General features: G+C 35.3%; 1 protein-coding gene across 5 annotated transcripts in view; it reads left to right on the forward strand.

Annotated features, from left to right (window-relative positions):
- The window catches only part of PAIP1 (poly(A) binding protein interacting protein 1), a 55,990-nt gene extending 28,070 nt beyond the window's left edge, over window positions 1-27,920 (forward strand). For all 5 annotated transcript variants that reach the window (XM_072605691.1, XM_072605690.1, XM_072605693.1 and 2 more), the window contains exons 6-11: window positions 17,690-17,815; window positions 20,297-20,403; window positions 21,348-21,465; window positions 21,822-21,876; window positions 24,818-24,911; window positions 26,599-27,920. In XM_072605691.1, the coding sequence (XP_072461792.1) occupies window positions 17,690-17,815; window positions 20,297-20,403; window positions 21,348-21,465; window positions 21,822-21,876; window positions 24,818-24,911; window positions 26,599-26,692 (594 nt within the window). In that variant the 3' untranslated portion in view covers window positions 26,693-27,920. The remainder of the gene's footprint in view (window positions 1-17,689; window positions 17,816-20,296; window positions 20,404-21,347; window positions 21,466-21,821; window positions 21,877-24,817; window positions 24,912-26,598) is intronic.
- The last annotated feature ends 9 nt before the right edge of the window (window positions 27,921-27,929 follow it).

The raw sequence follows: 27,929 nt of genomic DNA on the forward strand, positions 1-27,929 counted from the left end.
CTCTATCTTGAAAACTTTTAAATTATTGAATAATCTTTGTATCAGTCATTTTGTTCTAAAAAAATAATTTAGGAGGCAAAATTTTTAAAAGGAATTTGGGATAATAGGCATAATTATTTCTCCAGTATTTTTAAAGGTTAAAAGTAAAATTAATTTGTGTTATGATAGTAAGGCAGATCATTGTGCTTTAACTAATGTACTCTAAGACAGACAGCAGAAACTTTATGTTAATGTTGCCTTGACAAAATAATTCATTGATTAAAATTGCAATTAGTTGGGAAATATTTAGGATATGTATTCTTTGAAAGTATTCTATTACAAAATATCTTCATATCTTACCATGCCATATAGCAGCCAAAATTGAATTGAAAGTCATTTTTATTAGCTTTATTCACTGTTTCTCTTGCACTGTTTTTGTATCAATAAGTATTATAACATGATCAATCCCATCTGTATTGAATTGGGCAGTTTCTGCTGTCATGCTATTTGCCTGCCACTCGAAACGTTTCACGATCAAACTCCTTTCTACCATCCTGTATTTCATTAAATGATTTAAATTGTAGACTCCTCAAGAACTTTGAACAATTTGTTTAACTTTCTTGGTCCTCAGTTATTTCTTTGTGTGTTAGTCTTTCATTGCCAAAGAAGACCATGCCATCAGAGAAATGATGACATGACTGGCACTTGACTTTGCTTTGAGTGAGGGAGGGTTGTGCAGGTCATCAGCCTCACTTCTCCTCCAGAGCCATCTGAATCCAGTGATCAGATATTCATGAGGATGACTGGAGATGACCCAGGATAAGGCAATTGAGGCTAAGTAACTTGCCCAAGGTCACACAGCTAGTGTCAAGTTTCTGAGGTGAGATTTGAACTCAGGTTCTCCTGACTCCTGCATTGGTGCTGTATCCACTGCACCACCTAGCTGCCCTAGTTATTTCCTTATCTGTTAAATGAAGGGGTGGGACTAAATAGTCTCAGATCTCTTCAAGCTCCTAGTTATAATTCTTAACATTCTATGACATGAAATTCATTGTCTCCTATTATTACTTCACACTCAACATGAACTCAACATGAGAAATGCAATAACTCAATTAGAATTGTTCTTATAAATTCTTCTCTCAGTACGTATTAGTAGAGGACAGAATATGAAGTAAATTATAGGCCATTCCCTTCTTTCTTACCTCTGTTGCCCCATCCCCCTTAAATCCTATTACACAGTCCTTTAAGATTCATTTTCAGCCCTACTTCTCTGAAAGTTTCCCTGAATCACCCTAGAACACAAATACTCTCTCTTCTGAAATAGCATTAACAATTATTGTTTATCCTATATTATGTCCTATACATAGGCATATGCTTTGCTTCCTCATCTAGTTTGTTAATTTTATGAAGGAAAGGTCTCTGCTTTATTTTTTTTTTTTTAATGTTCCTTTACAGTGACTTATACCAATTAAGTGTTCAGTAAATATAGATTGTCTTTTCCCTCTGGCATAATCTACTATGAGGATCATATCCATTCTAAATCTTTTTGATTCCCAGTATTGGAGACTTGAATGAAGAAGGATAATAATGTTTGAAAACACTAATTAAACTCTGAAATATAAAGGCGATAAACCCGGTATGACTAGAATGTACTGTACTGATTTAATAATTCCTAGTCATTTGCTTCTGGTCTGCCTTTTGATTTGCAGTAGTAATGGTAATCTGTGAAACACTATCCAAGAATAAGGATACTATGCTTCTTAGTGTTCCATCTTGTCCATTTCAAGTCTATTAACACTTAATTACTGACATTGGCCATTCTGTGTTTATTGATGTATTTGAAAGTTCTTATTTCGGATTCACCACTCTTTGACTTAATGCAATGAATAAGTGCTTTGTTACTGTGATCAAAACAAGATGGGCAGTTAGGTCCATCTACTCTATTATGATTTTTAGAAAGGAGGCAGAGTTGGTCAAACCTAATTTGGGTTTGACTATAATTTTACTTGGTAAATTAAATAAAATGATTTTTTTAGGGACCACAATGTACAGTGCTTATTAAGCACATACTTGTGCATGTAAAGTGAACATGGGGAAAATTAAAAATGTAAGATGTTGAATTCATGGAGTTTAAAATCTGCCAAGGGAATTATACCAGCACACAGCCATAATTAATGTAGTATTAATAAGTGCAGTAAGAGTTATGAGACAAAGTACTGTGTAAAGTCTTCAGGTTAAGTGGATATTGACCAAGAAGATCAGAGAAGGACTTGGAGAACAGAACAGAAGCTTAATGCTAAATTGAACTTTGAAGAATGGGTAAGAATTCTATAGGAAAACATCAAGAGAAAGAATATTCCAAGCATTAGGAAACAAGGTGAGCAAACGCATTGGAGGAATTCTTTGTTCGGGAGGCAGAAAGTAGGCATTGGGAGCAAAGGTAATGTCTAGATGGGGAGGGGACAGACTGCAGAAGGCCCTGAGTGTCAGGGAAAAGAGTTTTAATTTTATTGGTTAGACAGCGGGGAGCCATTGAAGTCTTTGAAGCAGAACAGTGACATGGCCAGGTGTATGTGAGTGTGCCTACATTTATATATGTATACATTTGTGTGTGTATGTGTACAAAATTGTTCTGGTGTCAGTTTTAAAGGTGCATTGGAATTGTGAAAAGGCCATCAGAGCAGTTTGTGTGAGTAGTTACAAAAGCCTTAAAAAGAGCTACATTAAAATGGTAGGAGTAGAATGTAAAGAAACTGATGTAAAGTGTTGAGCTGGCACGTAGAGTATTTGATTACAATTTATGAAAAGCATTTATGAAAAAACAGTCAGAGATACTGAAAGTGTTGGTTTATGTTACGCTTGGGGATGCAGTATTATGCATAGAGAAGTACTAATGCAATTTACTTTTTATAGTAACAGCTAACATTTGTATAACACTTTAAGGTTTGTAGGACTCCTTACATGCATTATCTCATTTGATTCTGCAGCTCTAGGAGGTGTAGGTACTATTATTATCTTTATTTTATAGATGAGGAAGCTGAGGCAGAGAGTGAAGTTAAATGACTTACCCAGGGTCATAAAGCCCATCTGTATCTGAAGCAGGATTTGAACTCAGATATTCAAGACTCTCAGTTTAACATTATCTCTGATGCCACATAGATGCCTAGGGTGATAGAAGGTAATTTGAAGAGAATAAGAGCCTCCCATCTAGGAGTGGGAGGGGGGAAATAGCAAAACCAGCTTAAGCTGACTTTGAAAGAAGATTTGGAAATGAGGAGGGAATAGATCACGAACAGATGAGAGAGTAACTATGTTCTAGGAGTGTGTACTCTGAGTTTTGAAATAAGATTGGACCTGAAGTCAAGAGGTATTATTGGCTGTATGCAATGGGTGAATATACACTTTCAGGTAGATTAGATAAATAGACTGCTGAATTATAGATTCTGTAAAAAGTTATTGAGGTTTAAGGAATATCATTTAAAAATTATTTTTCCAATGAACATAAACATAAAATGCTTTATACAAATAAAGTCAGATCTAAATATTGAAGTAATATTGTTCATGGGTAGGTAAAGCCAATGTAATAAAAAAAGACAATTTTTCCTAACCCATCTATTCATTTAATGCCATCCTAATTAAGTTACTAGCAATTATCTTACCGAGTTAGAAAAAATAATAAGAGTTTATTTGGAAGAACAAAAGGTCTGGAATTTCAGAGAAACCAGGAAAAAAGATGTAAGAGGAGCAGATTCAGTAATATTAGACCTTAAACTATATTATAAGGTGAGAGTATTATTGAAGTATAAAATGAATAATTTTGATTAAATTAAGATTTTCTTGGATAAATAAAACCTTTGAACCAAAAATAGAAGGAATGCAAAAAATGGGGAAAATATTTTCATAGATAATATCTCAGGTAGGATGTGATTGTGTTGGAATACTGCTGCAGTGTGAAAAACTGATGAGCTGGTTGATTTAGAAAAACATGGAAAGACTTGGATATAAAGGAAAATGCTCTCTGCCTTCAGAGAAACAGATGACAAGTGGAAATAAACATAGTGTGATCTTATATATGTAAATATATAAATATATAAATAAAGTAAAAAGTGCCCCACAGAGGACAAAAGAGAGCCTACAAGGAAGCAAAAAAAAGAGACAGTTTTGAAAACAATGTATAGTATTTACTATGTTGGCTTTCTTGAAATGGAAGTTTATTGTTTTATAATGAATCCTCTCATGTTGTTTTCTGCACATAGCAATTTTTTCTTTTGTCATTTTCTATTGAAATTTAAAATAAATTACCAAAAAATTATTTTTTTGTTAAGTTTTTTTTTTTTTTTAATCAGACCTGTGATTTCTTTAATGTAGGAAGCTCTGGGTAAGGAAACTTAAATCTACCAGTACAGAATAGCACTTTCTCAATAAACTTTAAGAGAAGTGCTTTAGAGGTTAAATGAAGTACTTACCCACCCATTATATGACAGAGGACTTGAACTCCTTAGGTCTTCCATGTCAGTCAGCCAGTAATAATTTATTAAGTGCTTACTGTGTGCCAGGCACTGGAAGTACAAAAAGTCAGATGCTAGCTGTCTATACACTATGCTATTCAGCCTCGTTAAATTTATTTTAGTATACCTATATGTACATCTGTTTGGGTTAATGAATGCCTTAATTTAGTACAGTGTAATTGTGGCCAGCTTTTAATTACTTGGATTATCTTGGCATTTTGATTTTTCTCTTGTTTTGTCAGTATTTTAGTATCTTAACTCATCTTCTACCAGTGTACCAGAAAGGGGCTTAATGAAATTGTTGCGTATGGTATTTAACAGTTTGCAAGGTATATCTCATTTAATTTTCAAAACAACCCTATGAGGTAAGTACTACAGAGGCACAAAGAGGTTGTAGTTTACCTGGTTGGTATATTGTCACACATACTAAGTGGTTTTCACTCCAGATTTATTGCTTTCTACACTGTATTCCACCTAGGTGGGTCAAAGAGGGTAAACTCAATTGTCATGTTTGTTTCCTTTCTGGAGCTTTGAAAAAGAATTTGGTGAAAGAACTGGTTAATACAGATTTTAAAAAGGACATTTCTATGGATTAAATTGGCCTTTTTTTTCTATTATTTGTTGCCTTTTAAAAAAGATGGCCCCATGGCAGTTTTACCCTCTTCTCAGTTGCATTACAGGTCACAAACTCAAATTGGTAAGTTATTGTAAATTGGCTATATGCATAAGTAGGAAGGGATTTTCAAACAAAGATATTAAAGAAACTCCATTAGGTTGGCTACCTTCATCCTAAGTCCACATCCAGAACAATTACAATCCTAAAAAGCTTGGTGATGTCTTTTCCCAACTCAAAGCAGATTATGAGATAAGGGTCAGTTGTGAGAAAGGGGTGTTGCTGGATGCAAGTTCACTGACAGCAAATAGTGGTAGTTAATAACTTTACTTTAAGATCGGAGATTGTGAAGAACTACCTGAGGTGGGGGGAATCTTAGAATTTTAAAAGAGCATAGACCATACACATTTTAATATTCCATAAGGGAATCACTGTTAAAAGAAGTTTTGAGCTTTAAGAGGTTACTAGTTGTAGAATAATTTTTTGATGTCAGATAAATATAATATTAGATCCTTAAATTTTTAATCTTAGGAATGTGGACATTCCTCCAAGAATACAGATAGATAACTACTATTTTCTGCTCATTCTGTGTGACTTTTGTCAGAGTACTCATTAGTTTGCCTCAGGGAATTGTCATTTTGTCTGGTATAATGAGTATAGCATTGGAGTTACATAAATTGTTGTCTGTCTACCTGTTATCTCTTGTTCTCTCCACGTGACAAGCCCCCTAATTTTTTCTAGCATTCATTTCCTGATATCTTTTATTCATTTCTTCATAGTTTTTTTCCTTTTTTAAATAAAATTTTGATATTTTGTTTTTACATTACTAGAATTTCAGCATTCCTTTTCCTGCCCCTCCCATAGAATTATCCCATAGTAAATAGTATTTTTAAAGAAAAAAAGCAAAAGGCAGGAGAATCAGCAAAATGAACCAAAACTTTTTTGTTTTCTAAATATTCTTTTAAAAATATTTTCTCCCAATTACTTGTAATATTACAATTTTAAATACTTATTTGTTTTTTTTTTAGTTTTGAGTCCAAATTCTATTCTTTCCTCCTTCTCCTTTCCCTTCCCTGAGACAGTAACCAATCTGATACGGGCTATACATGTGCAATCATGTAAAACGGTTCCATATTGGTCATTTTGTGGAAGAAAACATGAACCAAAAAAGTGAAAAATACTATGCATTGGTCTGTATCCAGATGACAGTAGTTCTTTCATGCAGATTTTTCATCACAAGCCCTTTGAGATTGTCTTGGCTCATTGTGAATCAGTAAATTTTTTTTAAAAGTCTGAAAATGCACGCAGTGCTCCATAATCAGAACCTCTCATCTTTGCAAAGGATGGAGTAGGGAGATCTTCTCACATCTCTCCTGAAGCAGTTAGATGGTACAGTGAGTGAAAAGTGCTGGGCCTGGAATCATTCAGACATGAATTCAAATCCTGCCGTAGGTACTTACATAGGTAATTTAATCTCTATCTCAACTTCCTTTACTATAAAATGGGGATAATAATAGCACTTACTTCCCAGGGTTGTTTTGATTGAAGATCAAATAAGATAATACTTTTAAAGTGCTTAGCACAGTAGCTGGCACGTAGATTCTAGCTTCTTCTTTTCCTTCCCCCATGTAATTATTTTCTACTCTTCCAGATTGAACGCCTTTGTGAGAGAAATAATTTTTTAAAGCATCTATTATAGAAACTTTGTCTGATGGTGAATATATTATTGTGTCCTATTACTCCCCCCAATTTCCTGCCCATGAAGGAAGGGAGATATGATTATCTCCTGGGACCTTCATTGATTTCTTCTCCTTGCATCCCCATCCCCATATTCAGAGTTTTAAATTTTATCCTGTTCATGTTGTCTTTGTACATATTTATTTTCTCATGACTGTTTATTTTGCTCTGCATTAGTTCATACAAATCTAACCCATGTTACTCTAAATTCCTCACTCAACAAATAGATACGAAGTGTGATTATATAGTAGTTATACTTCTAGGTGTCTATGCAGTAGTCTTGTTATTCAGTAGTCAACATGTTTTAAAAATATGATAAGCCACTATAAACTTGTCTTGGAGCAAATTTATACTTAGAATATACTGGCAAAAATCTCTGTGTACATTACTGAGAAGACATTATATCAAGCACTCTCAGAAAGTACATGGTCTAGTGAATCAATTACTGAAAAGCCAGTGAAGGAGCAACTTGTAACTAAGCTGTATCGCCAAGGCAATATTCACAGCACTGGGGGTGACTGAATATGCCAGCGTAGTTCTCAGTTGCAAAGTATAAAGACTCTCCTTATAGAAGGTAGAAGAAAAACATTTATTTAGATACTAGAAAGCCAAATCCCAGAGCCAGAAAGCAAAATCCATCTTGGTGACCAAGAAGTTAATAAACATGATCACTGCAGGGGGCAAAGCCGTTCCCAAGCCTCCCCCCTCCCTCAGCCAGGCCCTTCTCACAAGCAAACACTCAGGAGCCTGCCTGACCCTTCTCCCCTCTGCCCCAACCGAAATCACTCACTACCTCCTGGTTCTGCTCCATCCTTCCTGTTCAGCAAGCTCCTCTCATCACATGTGACTTAGGCTCCCAGGTGATTTAATGGGCCTATTAATGAATAGGGAAGATTTTCCGATTCATATTACCATTACGTAAGCCCACTTTATTGGAAGTGATGTAATTGAATATTGATTGATTTCCTTTTATTTTTGGGGGGGGGGGGGAGGTTGTGTTGCCATTCAGCAAGCATTTGTTATAAAACGTAAATCACCAGGTAGCGCCTGCAAATTACTTCAAGCTCTAGATCTGATTCCTTATATACAAAATGATCTTTAAGACCCTTCCCAGGACTCAGATCCATTATACCAGGTACAAATACTAGACAGGACTTGTACTACTTACAGCTAAGTACTTTTAAAGTACTTTAAAATCTAGCTTTCACTACCTTTCCAGTTCTAGTCAAACTAGATTCTGGTCATTCCCTTAACTTGATGTTCCATCTCCCAACTCTCTAAATTCGCACAAGTTGTTTCCCATACCTAGAATGCATTCCCTCCTTATCTGTACCTCTTAGAATCCTTGTCATCCTTCAAGGCTCAACTCAGGGGTCACCTTCTCTATAAAGCTACCACTGACTCCTACATTTGTGAACATTCATTATCTCCTCAATTTTTGTTGCCTTATGCTTTTTGTAGGTATGTTTTATACCTGCTAAAGTCTGATGGCAAAGGCATATATGGATACATGAAAACATTCTTAAAGTTTTACTTCTGGAAAAAGATCTTGGTGTTTTAGACTATTACAAACTTAATATGAGTTATTAGGGTAGAGTGGCAGTCAACAAGGGTAATGTGAATTTGGTCTGCATTAAGAGAAACTGAGAAGTTCCCAGTTCTTCCCCAGATGTCCCACTATACTGTGCCCTGGTCAAACTTCATCTGTAGTATCGTATTCATTTCTGGATGCCATTGTTGAAGAAGGATATTGATAAGATGGAGAATATACAAAATAGTTAACCAGGATGGTGAAGAAGCTTTGAGTCCATATCATGAGAATTAGTTGAAGTAACTGAATCATTGGCCTTGATAAATGGAGACTTATCAATCTGACCATGCTGGAACATGAAATTGGAGGAGGAGAAGATAGCTTACCTACAAGCAAAAATCCAGATACCATAAAGATGAGCATTTATCACAGGGCATGAATAACAATGAAAGCCTCAGTAATTCATAGCAGATGATACATGGGAAGAGGGGCTGTAATATTTATGATCTCACATGCTTATATAGGAATTCATAAAGTACAGGTAATAAGGTGACCTAGTGTTCTTATTGCAAAGAAATAAATATAGCTTCATAAGTATCATCGTCTATATGGAAATCCACAAACCAGAGTGGGTAGAGCATGATCAGGAGCATTTAGTGAAAATCAAACAAAAGAGAAATGGTAATATTGTTCTGCAAGAATATTTCATACTTCTATCCAAAAGGAGGAAATTAATATTGAGTTTTAAAAGCACATTAAAAAACTGACATGGTGTATAATGTTGGTTGGAAACTACATGTATTCAGGAAACTGCTGGAAATTTCTGCTAGAAGCAGAACACCTGAGAAATTTATAACTTGTTTCAGCCAGTCAGAAAGGATTTAAGTGCCTGCTGTGTCAGGCATTATGCTAGGCATTGGAATACAAAAAATGAAATAACCACTATCTCAGCGAGCTTCCATTGTATTGGCTGAGGCAACATATATGTATATAAGTCCAGACAGAATAAATGTAAAATACAATAACGTAAGGAGGACACTAGCAGTTCAGATAAGGAAAAGCTTCATATAGAAGGTGGCACTTGAGTTACATCTTAAAGGAACAAAGGGATTTGATGAGGGAGAGGTGAAAAAGGAATGCCTCTTAGACATGTGGGACAGTCAGTGCAGACGTTTGTACGTGGGAAATGGAATGCCATGTGTGAAGGACAAAGAGAACGCCAGTTTGGTTCAGTTGTGGAGCATGGGAAGAGGAGTGCTATATGATGCTGCTGAAAAGATATATTGGAACTAGGTTTGAAGGGCTTAAAAAGGTAAACAGAACTTCCTATTTTCTCGTAGCAGTAGAGAGACCTGGAATTTATTGAGTAAGAGAGTGATGTGGCCAGATGTGCAGTTGAGAAAAAGCACATTGGCAGTTGTATTCCGGATGGCTTGGAGAAAGGAAGAGACTTGAGGCAGGGAGACCAGTTAGGCTTCTGCAATAATCTAGGTTGACAGGTGATGAGGGCCTGAAGTTTGGTGGTGGCTGTATGAGTTGAGATAAGAAGTTGGATGTTGTACAGATAAAAAATGACAGGATTTAGCAATTGATTAGATATCCAGGATGAAAGAGGATGATGTAGTTAACAGAGGGTACCAAGGTTTCAAACCTTAAGAATAGACTTTTTTTTTTATTTAACTTTTAACATTTATTTTCACAACATTTTGGGTTACAAATTTTCTCCCCTTTTATCCCCTCCCCACCCCAGACCCAAGCAATCTAATTGCCCCAGTGACCAATCTGCTCTCTCTTCTATTATCCCTCTCTGCCCTTGTCTCCGTCTTCTCTTTTGTCCTGTAGGGCCAGATAGCTTTCTTTACCCCTTAACCTGTATTTCTTATTTCCTAGTGGTAAGAACATTACAGTTGATCCTAACACTTTGAGTTCCAACTTCTTTAGCTCCCTCCCTCTCCACCCCTTCCCTTTGGAAAGCAAGCAATTCAATATAGGCCAAATCTGTGTAGTTTTGCAAATGATTTCCATAATAGTTGTGTTGTATAGGACTAACTATATTTCCCTCCATCCTATCCTGTCCCCCCTTACTTCTATTCTCTTATGATCCTTTCCCTCCCCATGAGTGTCGACCTCGGATTGCATTCTCCTCCCCATGCCCTCCCCTCTATCATCCCCCCCACCCTGCTTGTGCCCTTGTCCCCCACTCTCCTGTATTGTGAGATAGGTTTTCCTATCAAAATGAGTGTGCATTTTATTCTTTCCTTTAGTGGAATGTGATGAGAGTAGACCTCATGTTTTTCTCTCACCTCCCCTCTTTATCCCTCCACTAATGAGTCTTTTGCTTGCCTCTTTTATGAGAGATAATTTGCCCCATTCCATTTCTCCCTTTCTCCTCCCAATATTTCTCTCTCACTGCTTGATTTCATTTTTTTTTTTAAGATATGATCCCATCCTCTTCAATTCACTCTGTGCACTCTGTCTCTATGTGTGTGTGCATGTGTGCATGTGTGTGTGTGTAATCCCACCCAGTACCCAGATACTGAAATGTTTCAAGAGTTACAAATATTGCCTTTCCATGTAGGAATGTAAACAGTTCAACTTTAGTAAGTCCCTTATGACTTCTCTTTGCTGTTCACCTTTTCATGGTTCTCTTCATTCTTGTGTTTGAAAGTCAAATTTTCTTTTCAGCTCTGGTCTTTTCATCAAGAAAATTTGAAAATCCTCTATTTCATTGAAAGACCATTTTTTCTCCTGAAGTATTATACTCAGTTTTGCTGGGTAGGTGATTCTTGGTTTTAGTCCTAGTTCCTTTGACTTCTGGAATATCCTATTCCATGCCCTTCAATCCCTTAATGTAGAGGCTGCTAGATCTTGTGTTATCCTGATTGTATTTCCACAATACTTGAATTGTTTCTTTCTAGCTGCTTGCAATACTTTCTCCTTCACCTGGGAATTCTGGAATTTGGCCACAATGTTCCTAGGAGTTTCTCTTTTTGGATCTCTTTCATGCGGTGTTCTGTGGATTCCTTGAATATTTATTTTGCCCTCTGGTTCTAGAATCTCAGGGCAGTTTTCCTTGATAATTTCATGGAAGATGATGTCTAGGCTCTTCTTTTGATCATGGTTTTCAGGTAGTCCCCGAATTTTTACATTGTCTCTCCTGAATCTATTTTCCAGGTCAGTTGTTTTTCCAATGAGATATTTCACATTATCTTCCATTTTTCCAATCTTCTCGCTATGTTCTGTGATATCTTGCTTTCTCACAAAGTCCTTAGCGTCCATCTGTGCCATTCTAGTTTTGAAAGAACTATTTTCTTCAGTGAGCTTTTGAATCTCCTTTTCCATTTGGCTAATTCTGCTTTTGAAAGCATTCTTCTCCTCATTGGCTTTTTGAACCTCTTTTGCCAATTGAGTTAGGCTAGTTTTCAAGGTGTTAATTTCTTCAACATTTTTTTGGTTCTCCTTTAGCAGGGAGCTGATCTGCTTTTCATGCTTTTCTTTCATCTCTCTCATTTCTCTTCCCAGCTTTTCCTCCACCTCTCTAAGTTGATTTTCAAAATTCTTTTTGAGCTCTTCCATGGCCTGAGCCCATTGGGTGGGTGGGGACACAGAAGCCTTGGTTTCTGTGTCTTTGCCTGATGGTAAGCATTGTTCTTCCTCATCAGAAAGGCAGGGAGGAAATGTCTGTTCTCCAAGAAAGTAGCCTTCAATAGTCTTATTTCTTTTCCCTTTTCTGGGCATTTTCCCCAGCCAGTGACTTGACCTCTGAATATTCTCCTCACACCCACCTTGCCTCCTGGTCCTCCCAGCCAGCGTTTGGGGACTGAGATTCAAATGCTGCTTCCCGGCCTTAGGGCTTTTGGCGGGGGCAGGGCTGCTATTCAGTGTGAGAATTAAGTCGGCGCAGGGCTGCCTCTCAGGCTCAGTTCCCTCAGGGGGTTTATGCACAGACCTTCCACAATGGATCCAGGCTTCCGCCCCGCTTGGGGAGCCCCAGTCTGCAGCCGCCTCTCAGCTTCTACCTGGGGGGGGGGAGGGCCGGCTGAATCATGGGGGCACCCCACTCCCCTCTTGACCCGCCAAAGAGACTCTCTCACCCACCCCCGTCACCTGTGGGCGGAGGGACTTGTGTGGCCTCTGGAGATCCCGTCCCTGAAGCCTGCTCAGGTCTCTTGGTGCTGTGGCCGCAGCAGGTCTGGGCTGGGCTGGGCTCCGCGTCTACAGCGCAACGGACCTTTTGCGAGAGGTTTGCAGGTCCCTCTGTGGGTGGAGGGACCTGCGTGGCCGCTGGAGGTCCCATTCCGAAGCCCGCTCGGATCTTTTCCTCTCGGTACCACGGCCGGCCGCTGCAGGGCTGCCCTCTGCTCCCAGTCCCGATGCCCAGTCCGCAGCGCGAAGGACCCCCCGCGAGAGGTTTGCAGGTCTCTCCGGAACAGAAATCTCCCTCGCTCCAATATTCCGTGGCCTCTGGGTGCAGAATTCACCGTGAGTTGCTCCCCTGTAGCCGTTCTGTGGGTTGGGAGCTATGTGTATGTGTGTCTTTCTACTCCGCCATCTTGGCTCCGCCCCCTAGTAGTCAAGAATAGACTTTTAAAGTAGATTCTTCCAACTAGAGACCAAGGAGACTGATACTTAATCCTAACAGTTGTAAAATATATTAATTAAAGGGATGGTTTGTGTACATTTCACAAAGGAAGCTGTAATTGCTATGAGCTAGCAAAACTTCCATCAAAAATAAGTCATGTCAGGATAATCTTATTTCCTTATCTAATTGACAGATTGGTGGGATAATCTACCTCAATTTTTGACACAGATTTTGTGGAGAAGCCAGAGACAGATAAACTGGGCGATAGTTCACTTAAATTGATTGAGTCAATTAAAATAAGTAGATTTCAGAAGTGATGGATTAATGAATTGATGTCAGCCCGGAGGAAGGTCTGTAGTGGAGTGTCCTGGGACTCTTATCCTCACCCCTGTTTTGGTGAAAATTTTTATCATTGGTTTAGATAAAAGCATGTATAACACACTCAGTTTTCAAATGACATGAAGCTAGAAGGAATAGTCAGTATAGTAGATGAAAAAATGAGGTTCCAAAAAGGCAAGAGGTTCTCAGTAGATTAGTGTAATGGACCAAGGTTAATGATGAAGTTTAGCGAGGTTAAATCTAGTCTTAGGCTTAGGTGCAGAAAACAAATTGTACAAATATAGAATGAGGGCAGACATGGCTATATATATAGTTAAATGTGCAGGGGAGGATGAAAAATTTAATAAACCATAAGCTCTATTATTATGTAATGTGCAGTGGTGTGTGTGTGTGTGTGTGTCTGTGTGTGTAGAAAGCAATGGGAGTGAGCACAGATATGCTTATTTAATATGTGAGAAAGTTGCCCCCTCTGTTGTTTTGTGGGATAAGCTTATGGAGGGAGTGGTTAGTTTTGCTGCTCTTCTAGATAGGAAGAGAGATTACATGGTGTCTGGCACATTATATACTTATATCTGTTCAGTGGTAAATACAGATGTGAAAATTTTAGTCGTATAGAGTAGAAACTATTGGAAATGCATTGCTTGGTGTTGGTAAAGCATTTGATGAGAATCAGAGTGTATTCAAAGGAGCAAGTGGTAATCAGCTGGAAGGAATATATTTGGCAATAAATGGTATTTGACCTTCGATTTTCTCCCACTTCCTAAGGGGTGGGAGGTTAGGAAGGATATTTACTGATTTTGCTATCAGTTTAGTATATTAGTTTGTGCCACCCTGGCATTCACACACATCAAATTATAAATTCCTTATGGTCAAGGCTTTGTATTCCCAGTACCTTGCCAAATAGCAGCTTAATAAAAGGTTGTTGAATGTTGATGTAGGTTATGGTAATGATAACAACCTGGTCACATCCAGTCTAGCAATGCCTGATTATTATTAACTATACTGATTTCTGGTTTCTGATTCCCTAAGGAAGGTGTCAGTAGTGACATGGGGTGCCCATAATTTGGTTTCTATAACATCATGTGATCTTTTGTTTCATTTAATAAGCGTCTAGTGTCTAGAATAAGTAAGGTGATAGTCATGGTTAGCTTACTATTGAAGTGTTATGTGTAATTCTTGGTGTCACATTTTTGAAAGAATGTTAACTGTATGGACTGTATTTAGTGGTGGGTGACCACAATGATTTATGGCACCTGAAAGCATAGGATTGATTAAAAGAACTTAAAATACTTAGCCTAGAAAGGAAAAGATATGTGCAGGTGTAGAGAGATTACTGTTCTCTAAACATTTGAAGACTTGTCATGGAGACAGAAAGATGAGACACATTTGCTTGGCACAGCCTGTAAACAAATATTACAGAGAAACAGTTTTTCAGTTTGATGAGGGAAGGCTTCCTAACTTTTAGAGCTTCCCAGAAGTAGAATGTACAGCCTTGGAGGGCACTATCAACTGAAAAATCATCTATAAATAGGAACATTTCCATGTACAAAGAAGGATAGCAAAGTTTTATGTGTGAAACCATGAATGTGTTACTTAAGGTTATTTTTAAATTTAATGTAGTCCCAGTTATATTGCTCTTGTCTATGTCCTGTTATGAATTTCCTTCTGTTTTCTACTTAGTTTTGTTCTCTTGACATCTTTTGCATAATTACCACTATTCTCTCTCTCTTCTCTCTCCCTCCCTCCTTCCCTTGGCCCCCCCCCCCCCATAACCTTTCTTTTTAACAAATAAGTATAGTCAAGCAAAACCATATTGTGTTGTATTGGTTTGTAAATGCACTTCTCTTTCTGAATCTATAGTCATTTATCTTGCAAAGAGGAGGCATGCTTCATCAATCTTCTGGAGTTGTGATTGACTATGGTACTGATAGGATTTTTAAATGTTGTAAAGTTGTTTTCATTTGCAATGGTATGTTCTTTGTATAATTCCTCTGGTTCTCCTCACTTCACTCTGCATCATTTCATACAAATCTTGCTAGTTTCCTTTGGCAATTTCTTATGGTACTGCAATATTCCATTCTGTTCATATACTGAAATTTGTTTAGCCATTTCCAAACTGACAGGCTCTACCTACTTTTTTTTCTCCCTTTTCCTTCAATAAAAAATGCTGCTAGAATTGTTGTTGTTTTTATGGGTCTTTTGAGGATAGTCCCTTTCACTGGAGATCTTTAAACAAATTCTTTTTACTCTGAAATGTTATAAGGGGAAATCCCTGCTCTAATAGATGTTGAACTGGTCTTTTAGGCCAAAATTATAAGTTTCTATACGTTATCCTCAACTCTCACGTGTCCGCATTGCCAAATCTTGTCATTTGTACCATTACAACAAATCTTACATCCATATTCACTGCCTACTCTGCTTCAAAATTTCCTTATTCTCCTTTCCCCCCTCCTATCCCCTCAAATTTATTCAAGTACCCCACTATAACAGTACAGTTCTTTTAGTATATTTCAAGTTTAAGAAGCATTGGAGTCAAGTCTCCAATGTCCTTTCCAACTCAAAAAATTCTATAAATGTAGTTATTTTCCATTGTTAATTGATGTATGAATTTCAAAAAGCAATTAGACTATTTCAACCAAATTGATAAAGGGGGTGGAGGTTGGTTATGCAATTGCATAATTTCTTCTTCCTGTTACTATTCCCAAGTGATTATCTAATTTAAATTGTGCAAAGGAAGAAAACTCTACACTGCAGAAATTCCTGTAAAATGGCATTTCCTAAATCTACTCTTGATTTTTACTACAACTTCCAGTAACTCCTCAATTCCCTGCTTTCCTTGTAACACCATCCCTGCCTGTGGTCTCACTCTCCTCCATTCCCAGTCTCAACCCTATACTTAACCAGTTCAACTTTACATTATGTGCTGGGCTGGAATCTCTTACCTTCCTGTCCTGTTGCTGTTCATACCTTTCCAAACACCTGACCCTAGTTCAGTCCTACTATCTGTTTTACACGTTCAAATTCGCGTGCTGCTGAATACTACGGGAGGAAGGCATCCAAGAATGTTGACTGGGTCCACTTCAAATTTATTTTCTACTTTTCTATTGCATGGTAATTATTTTATTCTTCCCTGATTGACTCCCTGTTACACTCCTCACAGTATATTTTCTTCCAGTCTTTTCACCCTTAGCAGAATACCTTTTTACATACTTTACCAAGAATATTGAAGTCAACTACCTTAAGCTTCTTTTTCTCCTCAGAATTATGCCCTTAAGGTTTTTGAACATCATCTTTTGTTCCTGTCTTGGAGAAAGGGGTGGCTTCTCTCTTTGCCAGTGTCAACCCCCTTTACTTTTGCCTTTGAATTCTGTTCCTGTCTGTCTCCTCTAAGAGCTTACCCATTGACCATTCCCTCTCCTTTCTCTGTCCCTCTGTCTTAAATTGTGCTTTGTTCACTAAATATTTCCCTTTTGCCTCCAAATGTGCTAAATTCTTTGTACGTAAAAAAATTTTTACTTAACCCTGTCATCAACTCAGATTACTGTCCTATAACTCTCTTGCTTTTATAGCCAAACTCTTACTGTTTTCACTCATCTCCTTCCCTTCCTCACCTGTCACTTTTCAAGGTTATCAAAGAGGTCTTTGTTGCCAAATTTACTGGCCTTTCCTCAGTCCTCATTTTTTCTTGACTTCTCTTTAGCACTTGATGCTTATGGCCATACCTTCCTCCTGAATATCCCTGGATTTTCATGATACTCCTTTCTTGGTTCTTCTATCTTGCTGAATCCTTCTTCTAAGTCTGCTTTGCCAGATCATGAATGTCCTGCCTCTCTATGTTCATGTGAATACCAGGGCTTTGTACTGTGCCCTCTTCTGTTGATATTCTGTTTTGGTGTTCTCATGAACTCCCCTGAATTTAGGGAGTCCTGAGATCTAAAGTGCTTCGCATGGTGCCTGGCACACAGTTGATCCTGAATAAATGCTTATTAACTTCAAGTGATTTACTCAAGATCACATAGTCAGTAGGTGTCTAAATCAGGATTCAAATTCTCATCTTCCTGACTCCAAGTTCAGCATTCTCTATCTGTGTAATGTTCTTAATTTGTTCTTTGTATTGCAGACATTTAAAATTAACTCTTATTTTTATCTGCTATTTGGCATATTTGAGAAGTTTGAGATAATTGCATGTTTACAGTGACCTGATCAATTTGTAGGGATAAACTTTATAGGTATGTGCAAGGGAATTATGACAAGGTGTTTCCATTAAGATAGCATTTTGTAGAACTAAAACATACTTTTTATTCTTAAGTTAAACAGAAACCTTCCATAACCCTTAAAATTTGTCCAGTTAGATCTTTATAACATGGTAGCAAAGTTAATCATTTTATTTTGTTTCATAGGTTAAGGGAACAAAGGGGCAGGTTACAAGAGCGGATATTCTTCAGCTTGGTCTTCGAGAATTACTGAATGCCCTTTTTTCTAATCCTGTGGACAGCAATTTAATCTGTGCAGTAAAACTACTAAAGGTAGAATTTACTAAAAATTTTCTTTCATATTTTAATATTCACTGTATCTGTGATACTATCATGTGTTAAGAAAAAAGTTGAGATCACATTATATATTACAATACACATAATTAAGTTTTTTTATCAAGAATTTCAGAAAAATTTTATACTTTCTAAATTTTACACTCTCAGGGCTAAAGGATAAGCATAGTGCTTGGTATATGTTAGGAGTATGCTTTTAAGTAAATGCTTATTGAGAATTGGTTAACAAATATTGACACCTTATTCTGACTCATGTTCTTTTTTGTGAATTTTTTGTAATTTTTCCTGATATGTAATGGAAATGTTTTATATTATTTACATTACCCAAAGTATTCTTAATTTTTATTATTCTTATGGTTAGTTGTATGAAAACCTTTCCACTCACATAAATTTTAAGGATATTTGCCTGAAGGCATTCCATCCATCTGTAAGTTATAGTAGAGTCCAAGGTAGTTTTCACTACTTGTAGCTTTTGTTCTTAGTTCTAATGATTATACTTCTTATTGCCTTCCTTAACAAATACTCCTCAGATACTCTATTGATTCTTCAAAAAACTAAAAAGTTTCAACACATTGAAACTTCCATAAAATATTCAATGGTGAAGCAGAACCTCACTTACAATGATCAGTTTTTGCAACAATATCCCCTAAATGCTAAGAAAGAAATATTTTGGCAGGAGGAAGAGAAATTTGTGACCTGCTAAAAGAATTAGCACTGTTATCATCCTGTAGACTATGGATGAAGAACCTGTAACCTTGAGGCCACATGTTGCCTTCTAGGTCCTTGGGTACAGCCTTTTGACTGAGTCCAGGTTTTACAGAACAAAGCCTTTTATTATATTTATTAAGAGGATTTCTTCTCTGAAGTTTGGATTCATTCATAAGGCTGCAGGTTCCCCACCCTTGCCCTAATTCTGAGCCTTTGAAAGATCCCAGAAATCCCCTTCAGAAATCTGTACAATAAAAGTTTCCATTTGATGCCTTTTCCTTCCTCAATTAAAGTTGATTTTCCTCAAGCACTAGCATTCAAGAAAAATAAAAACCTTTTATTCAATTTTTATTTTTATATTTTGATTTATTAATGTAATAGTATTGTTTTTTATTTTCTTTTATGTTAAATGACTATTCCTGCTTTCTAAACAGTTGAATGAGCTTTTGTGGACTCAAGCGAGTATTTACCAAGCATTTAAATTTTTCTTTAGAAATAAAGTTATGGTTGGGACATCTTTAAAAATGAACTTTTGAAACACAGCTCACTTATATATGCAGACTTGTGTATGTGAATGTGTGCATGTGTGTGCAAGTACACATATACATGCATAATTATATGTATATTTATACTCATATCTATAGTTTTAAAATATCCCTACCTTTTTTAGTAATTGGGGGCCCTAGTCTTTGATGAGATACTTTATGATTTTTCTCTAATTTTTGCTCATTTAACTTCATTTGTGAGGTGTTGATCTTAAGTTTTGCAGTTGATAATACTAGTGGCATGTAGCTCTATAAAATGTTACAAAATGTCACTTATTTTAACAAATAGTAGTTGGTTCCTTTCTGTCAAAGAAAGATCTTTATGTGAACAATGGATAAAGGGTCAATTGCAGAAAGAACGTTTAACCTTTGTATTAATTGTTTTCACTTAGGTTTTTCACATATGTAGAAAATCTCATTTTCTTTTTAACTGAAAAAGTAGAGGAGAAATTTTGAGATGCAGAAAAGATCATGGTGATGGGGAGCAGGGTTATACATTCATATGATAAAAAGCATAGGTATATCCAAATTTCACTAATTAAATGCTGTCTAATATATTTGTTTTCTTAATAATCCACTTCAGTATAACAGCTAAGTCATTGTAGAAACTAATTTTCAGATTTATATAAGGGTGGAGTTTAATTTTGGGATTATATTTGAGTTGTCATGGCCTTCAGGGCACTCAATACATATTAAAGATTTACTGGAAAAAGTTAACCCTTTTTAAATGATTACTGACCTAAATGCCTAGGTGTATAAGAGAAATGAAAGCAAAACTGTATATTTATGTTTATTAGTGCCATGGCTAAAATTGAAAGTTTTAGCTGTTCTTTAATCCAAATAGAACCATAGCCAAATTGGAGACCCCAAAATAGTATTAAGAGTTTTGTACTCATAAAAAAAAAAATGAGGAAAATGAGATTGCTGGCTGTAATGGGAAGAGCAGTGGTGACTAGCACGCTAGTCCTTTATTTGCTATTAAATAGCAGTATCATTTTGAGCAAGCCATTTCACCTCAGATCATCAGTTCCCTCATTTTATAAATTGAGATTGGGCTAGATCATCTCTTAAAGTTGCTTCTGGCACAGTGATTGTGATATGTGTTAGAGAATGTTAGGAATGCAACTAATAATCTTGCTTTTTTTTTTTTTAAGCATATATGTAGTTTACTGAATTCTTTATTTTTACTAATAACCTGCTTTCTTAGTTGACAGGGTCAGTTTTGGAAGATGCATGGAAGGAAAAAGGAAAGACAGATATGGAAGAAGTGATTCAGAAAATTGAAAATGTTGTCCTAGATGCAAATTGCAGCAGGTGGGAAGAGAAGTGATATAGATAGCAGCCTAATTTTAATGTAGTTCATCCCTACTTTCTATTTGTGGGGTGTTTTGTTTTACTATGCTTTTTTAGGGACATTTTGTCTTGAGACTAAATGAATTCACTATTTTAAATATTTTGCAGAGATGCAGCAATTTTTCTTCAAAGAATTACTACTTCATTGATTGACCTTTACTCATCTGGCCACTTAGCTTTAGTTCTTTGTGCCATACCCCTTCTACAAAAGAATCAGTTTAAAAGTTTAGCAAGATGTTTAGATAACTAACAGAGTAAGGTGTTTATTAGTAAAAGTGCCTCATTAAAGATGTTTTCATTGCAGTTATAATTTAATTTTGAACTTGGATTGTAATAATTCAGTCAGCAACCTTTAATGTTTCCTGGGTCTATAACTATTTACCATATTTTCAAATACCAAGATTTATGTTGTCACATCAATAGTCAGATGTATGCCCTCTATTAGAAATTCAATAAATGTGATTTCCCAGGTAAATTCTAGTATTACAAATTTTTTCATAAACAAGACAAAAACATGTAAAACAGGAAAATAAGCCAAGAATTTCCAATTTATTCAACACATATTTGAAGGTCTATGATGCTTTGGCCAATATGGAGTGCGAAAAAAATATGGCACAGTTTTTGTCCTCAAAGAACTAAATACAAATAGTCATTGTGAGTTAGTGATGGCATTCTAGACCAGAGTTCAAGATGTAGTTTAATCTAGACCTTTCATATTCATTGAAGTTTTAGAAATTGAGGTAGCTTTGACTATATGGGAAAATTCAGAAGGTAAGGATTTAAGCAGCAAGGCCAAATAAAACCTTAAAATGTTAAGGACTTTGAGAAACTAGATTATGTGTTACTGGATTACACGAAAATTTCCATTATTGTTCTAATGTACTATAAACTTTTGTTTACTGCAGAGATGTAAAACAGATGCTTTTGAAGCTGGTAGAACTCCGATCAAGTAACTGGGGTAGAGTTCATGCCACCTCAACATATAGAGAAGCAACACCTGAAAATGATCCTAATTATTTTATGGTATGACAGTGTTCAGAATTTAAATACTTCATAATTTTTATATTTAATAAGTTTGTTATTTGTCCCCCAAATTTGATGCTAGCCAGCTGTTATTACTATATGTCCAAAGTAGCAGTCAAAACCATGCATAAATGAAAGAGAAGGAATGACCTAGATAAGGAGAATAAATACCAGATTGGTGGGATACCAGAACTGTAAAGTTCCATTACATTTTTATAGACCAATAGATTTTTATCTGTTTCTACAAGTTTAGCAGTGTAGATAGTGATTGATTTGTCTCATGCCAGTGTTTTTTAAGAAGCAATAATTGAATAAACTAATGTGAATTCTGTAATATTTTACCATTTTAATTCTAGAATGAGCCAACATTTTATACATCTGATGGCATTCCTTTTACTGCTGCTGATCCAGGTATGTTATTTTAATAATGACAGTTTTCACTAAAGTAGATGATGTAAAAAGCATGAAGTCAACCCGTCCAATATTTAAGGTTGATCCGTTGATTTCATGCTTTTTATCATCTGCTTTAAAGAATTTTTATAGAGAAAGCAATTTTATTGACTTTCTTATAATGCACATGTAGGAAATCAATCAGATATTTACATCAATTTCTGTTGTATAACTTCTATTTTAGAAGTAAGCTATAACTAGAGTTTTTGGAAGTTGGACTATTAGAGATATAGAACCTGTTAACCCATAGGTCATCTAATATTTGACATAATTAGTGCTCATAAATAATATACATATATAGATAAAAGGATATACATACATTAGCACAATCTTGCTATTGATTGGGAACAATAAAAAATACAAAAGAAATACTTGACTTTGTAGAATATAGCATTATTCTAGGACCAGGTTTATCTTATTAGTTATATTTTATATAATACTGACATTAAAACTATTTTGCATTGTGTTGACATGCAGGGGAGGAAATGAGGGATGGATGAAAGCAAGCCAGATAGATAACTTAAATGCATTTATTTTGGCACTTAATTGCCATAAAAAACATTTGTCTTATCAGTCTTAACTCTTGGGAAAGTTCCATTAACAGAAGAATGAGAAATTGTGGAAGTTAGTAGAAATATATACTCATTGACGAGTTGTGTGGGATTAATGAAAATTGTGTTCAGTAGAATCATAGATTTAAAACTGAAAGGGACCTTAGAGTTCATCAGGTCCAACTCCTTCATTTTCCTGGTGAGGAAACTAAGGCTAAAAGAGATAAAGTGACTTGTCTAGGGTTATATAGCTGGTTAAGTGTCTGAAGCAGGATTTGAGCTTATTTCTTCCTGACTTCAAATCTATTGCTTTATTTACTACAACATAACATTCTGTTTTTCTGTTTCTTCCAGTACTAGTATTGGAAGAATTCCAAATTCTATTTTCTATTTCTTCCAATACTAGTAAATGCTAGGAAACCACCTACTAAAGTACATGAAAGTGGAGTATGTCATATTTATTTTATTGGTAAACTAAAAAACTAGTCCAATAGAACAGCCCACTGTTATCAAGCCCTGTAAGCCTATACCATAGTGTAGGTAGACTACCTTATGATAAACATTTGCTCTAATGCAAAAACACCTGTGTGGCCATTCATTTAAAGCAGTAATAACGCATAAAACCAGTAATAGGAACAAAGGGCACCTTATTAAATATTAGATCATCTTCTAGCATCCTTAATTTGAGACATGTACTTTAATCTAGCTTTTGTCCTGTATGTTATTTCATTCAAAAAGTACTTTTTATGTTCAGGGCACTGTTAGCTTTTATGAGGATACATGGGAGAATAAGACATAGTCTCTACCTTCATGTACTTCATTTTCTAAAGCAGGAGTTGACAAACCATGGCCTGAGGGCCTGCCACCTATTTTTGTATAGTCTAGAAGCTAGATATGGTTTTTGTATTTTCCAATAATATTTTGGGCATGCAAAATCCAACAGCAGGCTAGATCTAGCTTGAAGGTGCTGTAGTTTGCCAAACTGGTTTAGAAGGAAAGATAAAAACAATACCCAGTAAAATGGAATGCAATGAGAAATGTACAGATGTTTTTAGGATTGAAGAATTCCTTCTGTCTGAAACATCTAGGATTTGAAATACATACGTAGGAATTATAAGATCAGAGAACTTTAACTCCATTGCTGTTTGATATTTTAAGCCTTTCCCAGAATATAGTGGCTTCTTTTGTTGAGCCTAATGGATTGATACGGTATTTAATAAAAATCAGACAAGGAGTTTGTTCATTCATGTCAGAAACTGAAGTAACTTAATTTTAACAGAAACAGAACAAAACTATCTTTTCTTTCTATAAAACATCTGTGGTAGAGCTTTCTTAAAATATAATATAAGGATAGTATACTATCTGCTACCTGAAGGAGCCTTATAAATGGTGAATATATTATATGACTATTATTAATAAGAGCTACAGTTATTTAGCACTTCAAAACTTGCAAATATCTTTACTTGCATGTGTCATCTGATCTTTCAGCAACCCTGGGAGGTAGATGAATAGTCTTCATTTTACTGATAAGGAAACAGCCTCATTGAGTTGCCCAGGATAACAAAGTTCTAGTGTCTGAGCCAGCGTTCAAATTCAGATCTTCTGCTTCCAAGTTCGTCATCAGCTTTGATTCTTAGACTTGGTTGTTAGACAACACGTTATTATTTGGGGCTCTTAATTTTTTTGTATCGCGGATCCCTTTGTCCCATGAAGCCTATGGCTCCCTTTTCAGAATGTCTTTAAATCCATAAAATACTTAGTATGAAAAAGAAACCAATTATGTTGACACGTACAATGAACAAAATATTAAGAGTAAAAAATATTTACAAACTTTGGGTTAAGAACTACTGGGTTAGAAGTCCTTGTCAGTCTTGGCAATATTGCCTATCAGGTATAAACTATTTGTAAATTCCAGGATTATCATTGTCCCTCTTCTTGAGCTACTATTTAATGCCTTCAACAGGATGATGTATATTTAGCATAATTCCCATTTGAACAGCAGAATTAAATGGATTATTAGATGATATTTAATCAACAATGTCAATCTTATCCTTTCTCAATTAGTTTACTTGATAAAAACGTAACGATAATAACAAAACTGGGGTTAGAGTTCTGTTCCCACAGAAGCTATTTAGTTTTGTTTCTCCTTTGTCCCAGCCTCTGTCCCCACTTAGATAACTCACAAAAGGGAGATGGGCTGAAAGTGTGTGAATTAATTCAGTTTTCCTCTACTATAGGAGGAAAAGAAACTCACTATGTCACATAATTATAAGTGAATTACTTAGAAATATTTGTATATAGAGGTTTCTTTAAAAGCATCTTAAGCTGTAATATTTCTCTTTTTTATATAGATTATCAAGAAAAGTATCAGGAGTTACTTGACAGAGAGAATTTCTTCCCAGATTATGAGGAAAATGGAACAGACTTATCAGGGGCTGGAGATCCGTATGTTTCATTTGTAGCTGATTTTTTTTTCTATAAAACATCTCTCTGTGGCAAAGCTTCCTTAAAATATTCCATCATTCTTATGAAAAGCATTTTCCTAGATGAGAGTGTTGTCAAAAAATTAGATATTGAGGAGCCATATATTTTGATTACTTAGAGTTGTATTTGTTTGCTTCTTAATATTTGACACATGACAATTTAAAAAGTTTTAAACTTAGTAATTATCAACAAAAAACTTTTTGAATTGTAAATATTTGCCATTTACAGTTTGTCTCAGAAAGTAACTTTAACTACAAGATAAGAAACATCTTTGCTTCCATTTTACATTTAAAATCTTGCTTGTATTTTCAGACTTTTAGAGTAGCTGTTATTGTTTAAATAGTTTGTAGCAAGTATGTATGTTATTCTCATTCTACTTTCCTATTTCCTATAAGGGTTTATATATTTCTTTGGATTCTTTATGTTTATAGTTTCTTTTGGCAATATAGTGGTACTTTACGTTAATATGCCACAATTTTATTCAACCAGTTCTCAGTCATTTGACTTAATGTATTTTCAGTTTTTTGTTAGCACAAATAATGCTGCTAAAATATTTTTGTGCAAAGAAGTCTTCTCCCATCAATGATATCCCTTAAACTATATTCCTAGAAGTGAGGTCAGTGGTTCAAAAAATAACAATAGTTTTTTAGGTATTATATGACAGCAGAGCTTTCTTCATTTTATTTATAAAAAAAGAAAATGTTGTCCTCAACATCATGATGCTTAAAATACGAGCCTCACCTCCAAAAGTATTCATTCTAGAGCATTGCATTTTTGTACTTAATACTTTTAAAATTGTATAAGCAGATACACAGAACTAATATATTGCACTTAAGTTAAGCACAGAGTGCTTATTCTGAGTAATCTGATTAATATAAAAAGGATCTGTGATGTTATTTGTGTCGTGATGTGGGAATGTAAATATTAGATAAGTCCTAGGAGTTGTCTAAAACACAAAGATTACACAGCTGTTGTCAGGGGTAGAATTTGAATAATACTGTGCTCTATGTAGCTATACTCTAAGGCTTGGTGTGAACGGTAGATTTGGAAGTTAAAAACAACAGTAAGCATTACATAGGAGTCAAGAGATGAGTTCTAACCCTACTCTGTCGCTAACAGGTTGTGTGTCCTTGGCCAAGTCATTTAACCTCTCCAGACCTCAGTTTACTGGTTTGGCCCAGTGAATGGTCTAAGATGCTCTCTAAAATTGCTTCCTATCCTGGAAGCCTGACTCTAAGTAAATGCTATATAGTTCAGCTTTATAATTGGTGGAGAGTGGTCTTTTTGGTGGGATTAGATTTCTGATAAGTACTAGGTGATAAAGCATCATTAAAAGTCAAATAGCAGAGCCAATCTAATAAGATACTATAATTCTAAAGTTCTGTATTTGAAATAGTAGTTTATGCCATATTGTTATTAAATCAGATGTATATTTATGGGATTAGTTTTTTTAAAATAGGTTGCTGGAGAGAGTTTCTAATGAAATATTTCTAAGTCAGTACAGTTTAGGTTTTACCATGAATCTGAGACAAGAGAACTTCAGGAAGTAGATAACCAACTGTTTCAGTGTCTTAGAAGTGAAGCAGCTACTTTCTGAATAAATGATAGGTATATAAATAATTTAGAATCATCATTGCTTCTTTTACAGATACTTGGATGACATTGATGATGAGATGGACCCAGAAATAGAAGAAGCCTATGAAAAATTTTGCTTAGAATCAGAGCGTAAGAGAAAACAGTAAAGTTAGATAAAAAGATAATTATCTTCATAAGGCAGTTTAGGTATGGTGATTAGCAAAACAGAAGGAAGCAAGGAAACATGTCACATTTATACCAAATTAAGGATGTTGAGTTTAAGTTACTAATGTATGCAACTTTAATTTTGTTTAACAATATCTGCCAAAAAAAGTAAACTTATTTCTTATAACTTAAATTGTGTATATATATCATAGTTTATTATGTACATATTTTGAACTGTTTTGGCTGCAATAAAATTTATTTGAAATAAGTGACATGTTGAAAGAAAATTTTACTGATTAGAAGCTTATCTTACTAAAATAAAATATTATTTTCCTTGAGAAAAAAATAAACCTTAGCTTTTACACTACTACATAAATGTAGCACCCTTTTTACTAGCTGTTAATACAATTTTAGGTTAAGAAGTATCCACTAACAGATTGGGACTCCAATATGAGTCATAATCATGAAAAAAGCTTTAGCATCCAGAGTTTGAAATCATTCTTAACAACTGATGTTACATATGCAAACAAAATACTACTTAGGTTACTAGGGTCTTTAAAAGTTATTAGTTTGTGGGGAAAAAAATTGACAGCTAAAGCATTTTATAGGAGAAAGCTCAAACCATAGTACTTCTGTGATAAAATTATTTCATGAACAAAGTCAAGCATACATTTTCTGCTACTTTGGCAGCTTTTTCTTTTTTTTCATTTTTGGATCACCAGGCTTAGTTTTTTCACATCACTAACTTGATTATCCTCCAGAAAAGAACTGGACCATTGTCTTTTGATTTAATTTATATCAGTTTTATTTTATAGTATTGGAAATTTTGTACTTGAGAATTTTAACAGGTTTATTCACCTACGACTTATAGTTCTGGGGTTTTTTTTTCTGCTTTATAATTTTTAAAGAGAGTCATTTTTTCCTAATCCTTAATTTTACTTTGGTTCTATACTGATAAGTAATTTAAGTAAATTGCCTACCAAACTTGAACCTGTACTTATTTCCAACTTCCTAAAAGTAGGTAAGATCAAAAACTTATGTATAAAAAATATTGTAAATATGCATGTAAATAGTTCTGTTAATAATGCACTGTAACACATTTGGAACATTTATTTGTGTCGGTTAATACAGTTAGCTTTCTGACTAAATTTTCTGCCTGTTTATTTGTTGAACATAGTAGTTTAAAATGATTTTTTTTAATAAAGAAGAGTTTGAGTTTCTTTAAATGAAGTTTTGTAG

This window comes from Notamacropus eugenii, chromosome 4, assembly GCF_028372415.1.
Source record: "Notamacropus eugenii isolate mMacEug1 chromosome 4, mMacEug1.pri_v2, whole genome shotgun sequence".
NCBI lineage: Eukaryota > Metazoa > Chordata > Mammalia > Diprotodontia > Macropodidae > Notamacropus > Notamacropus eugenii.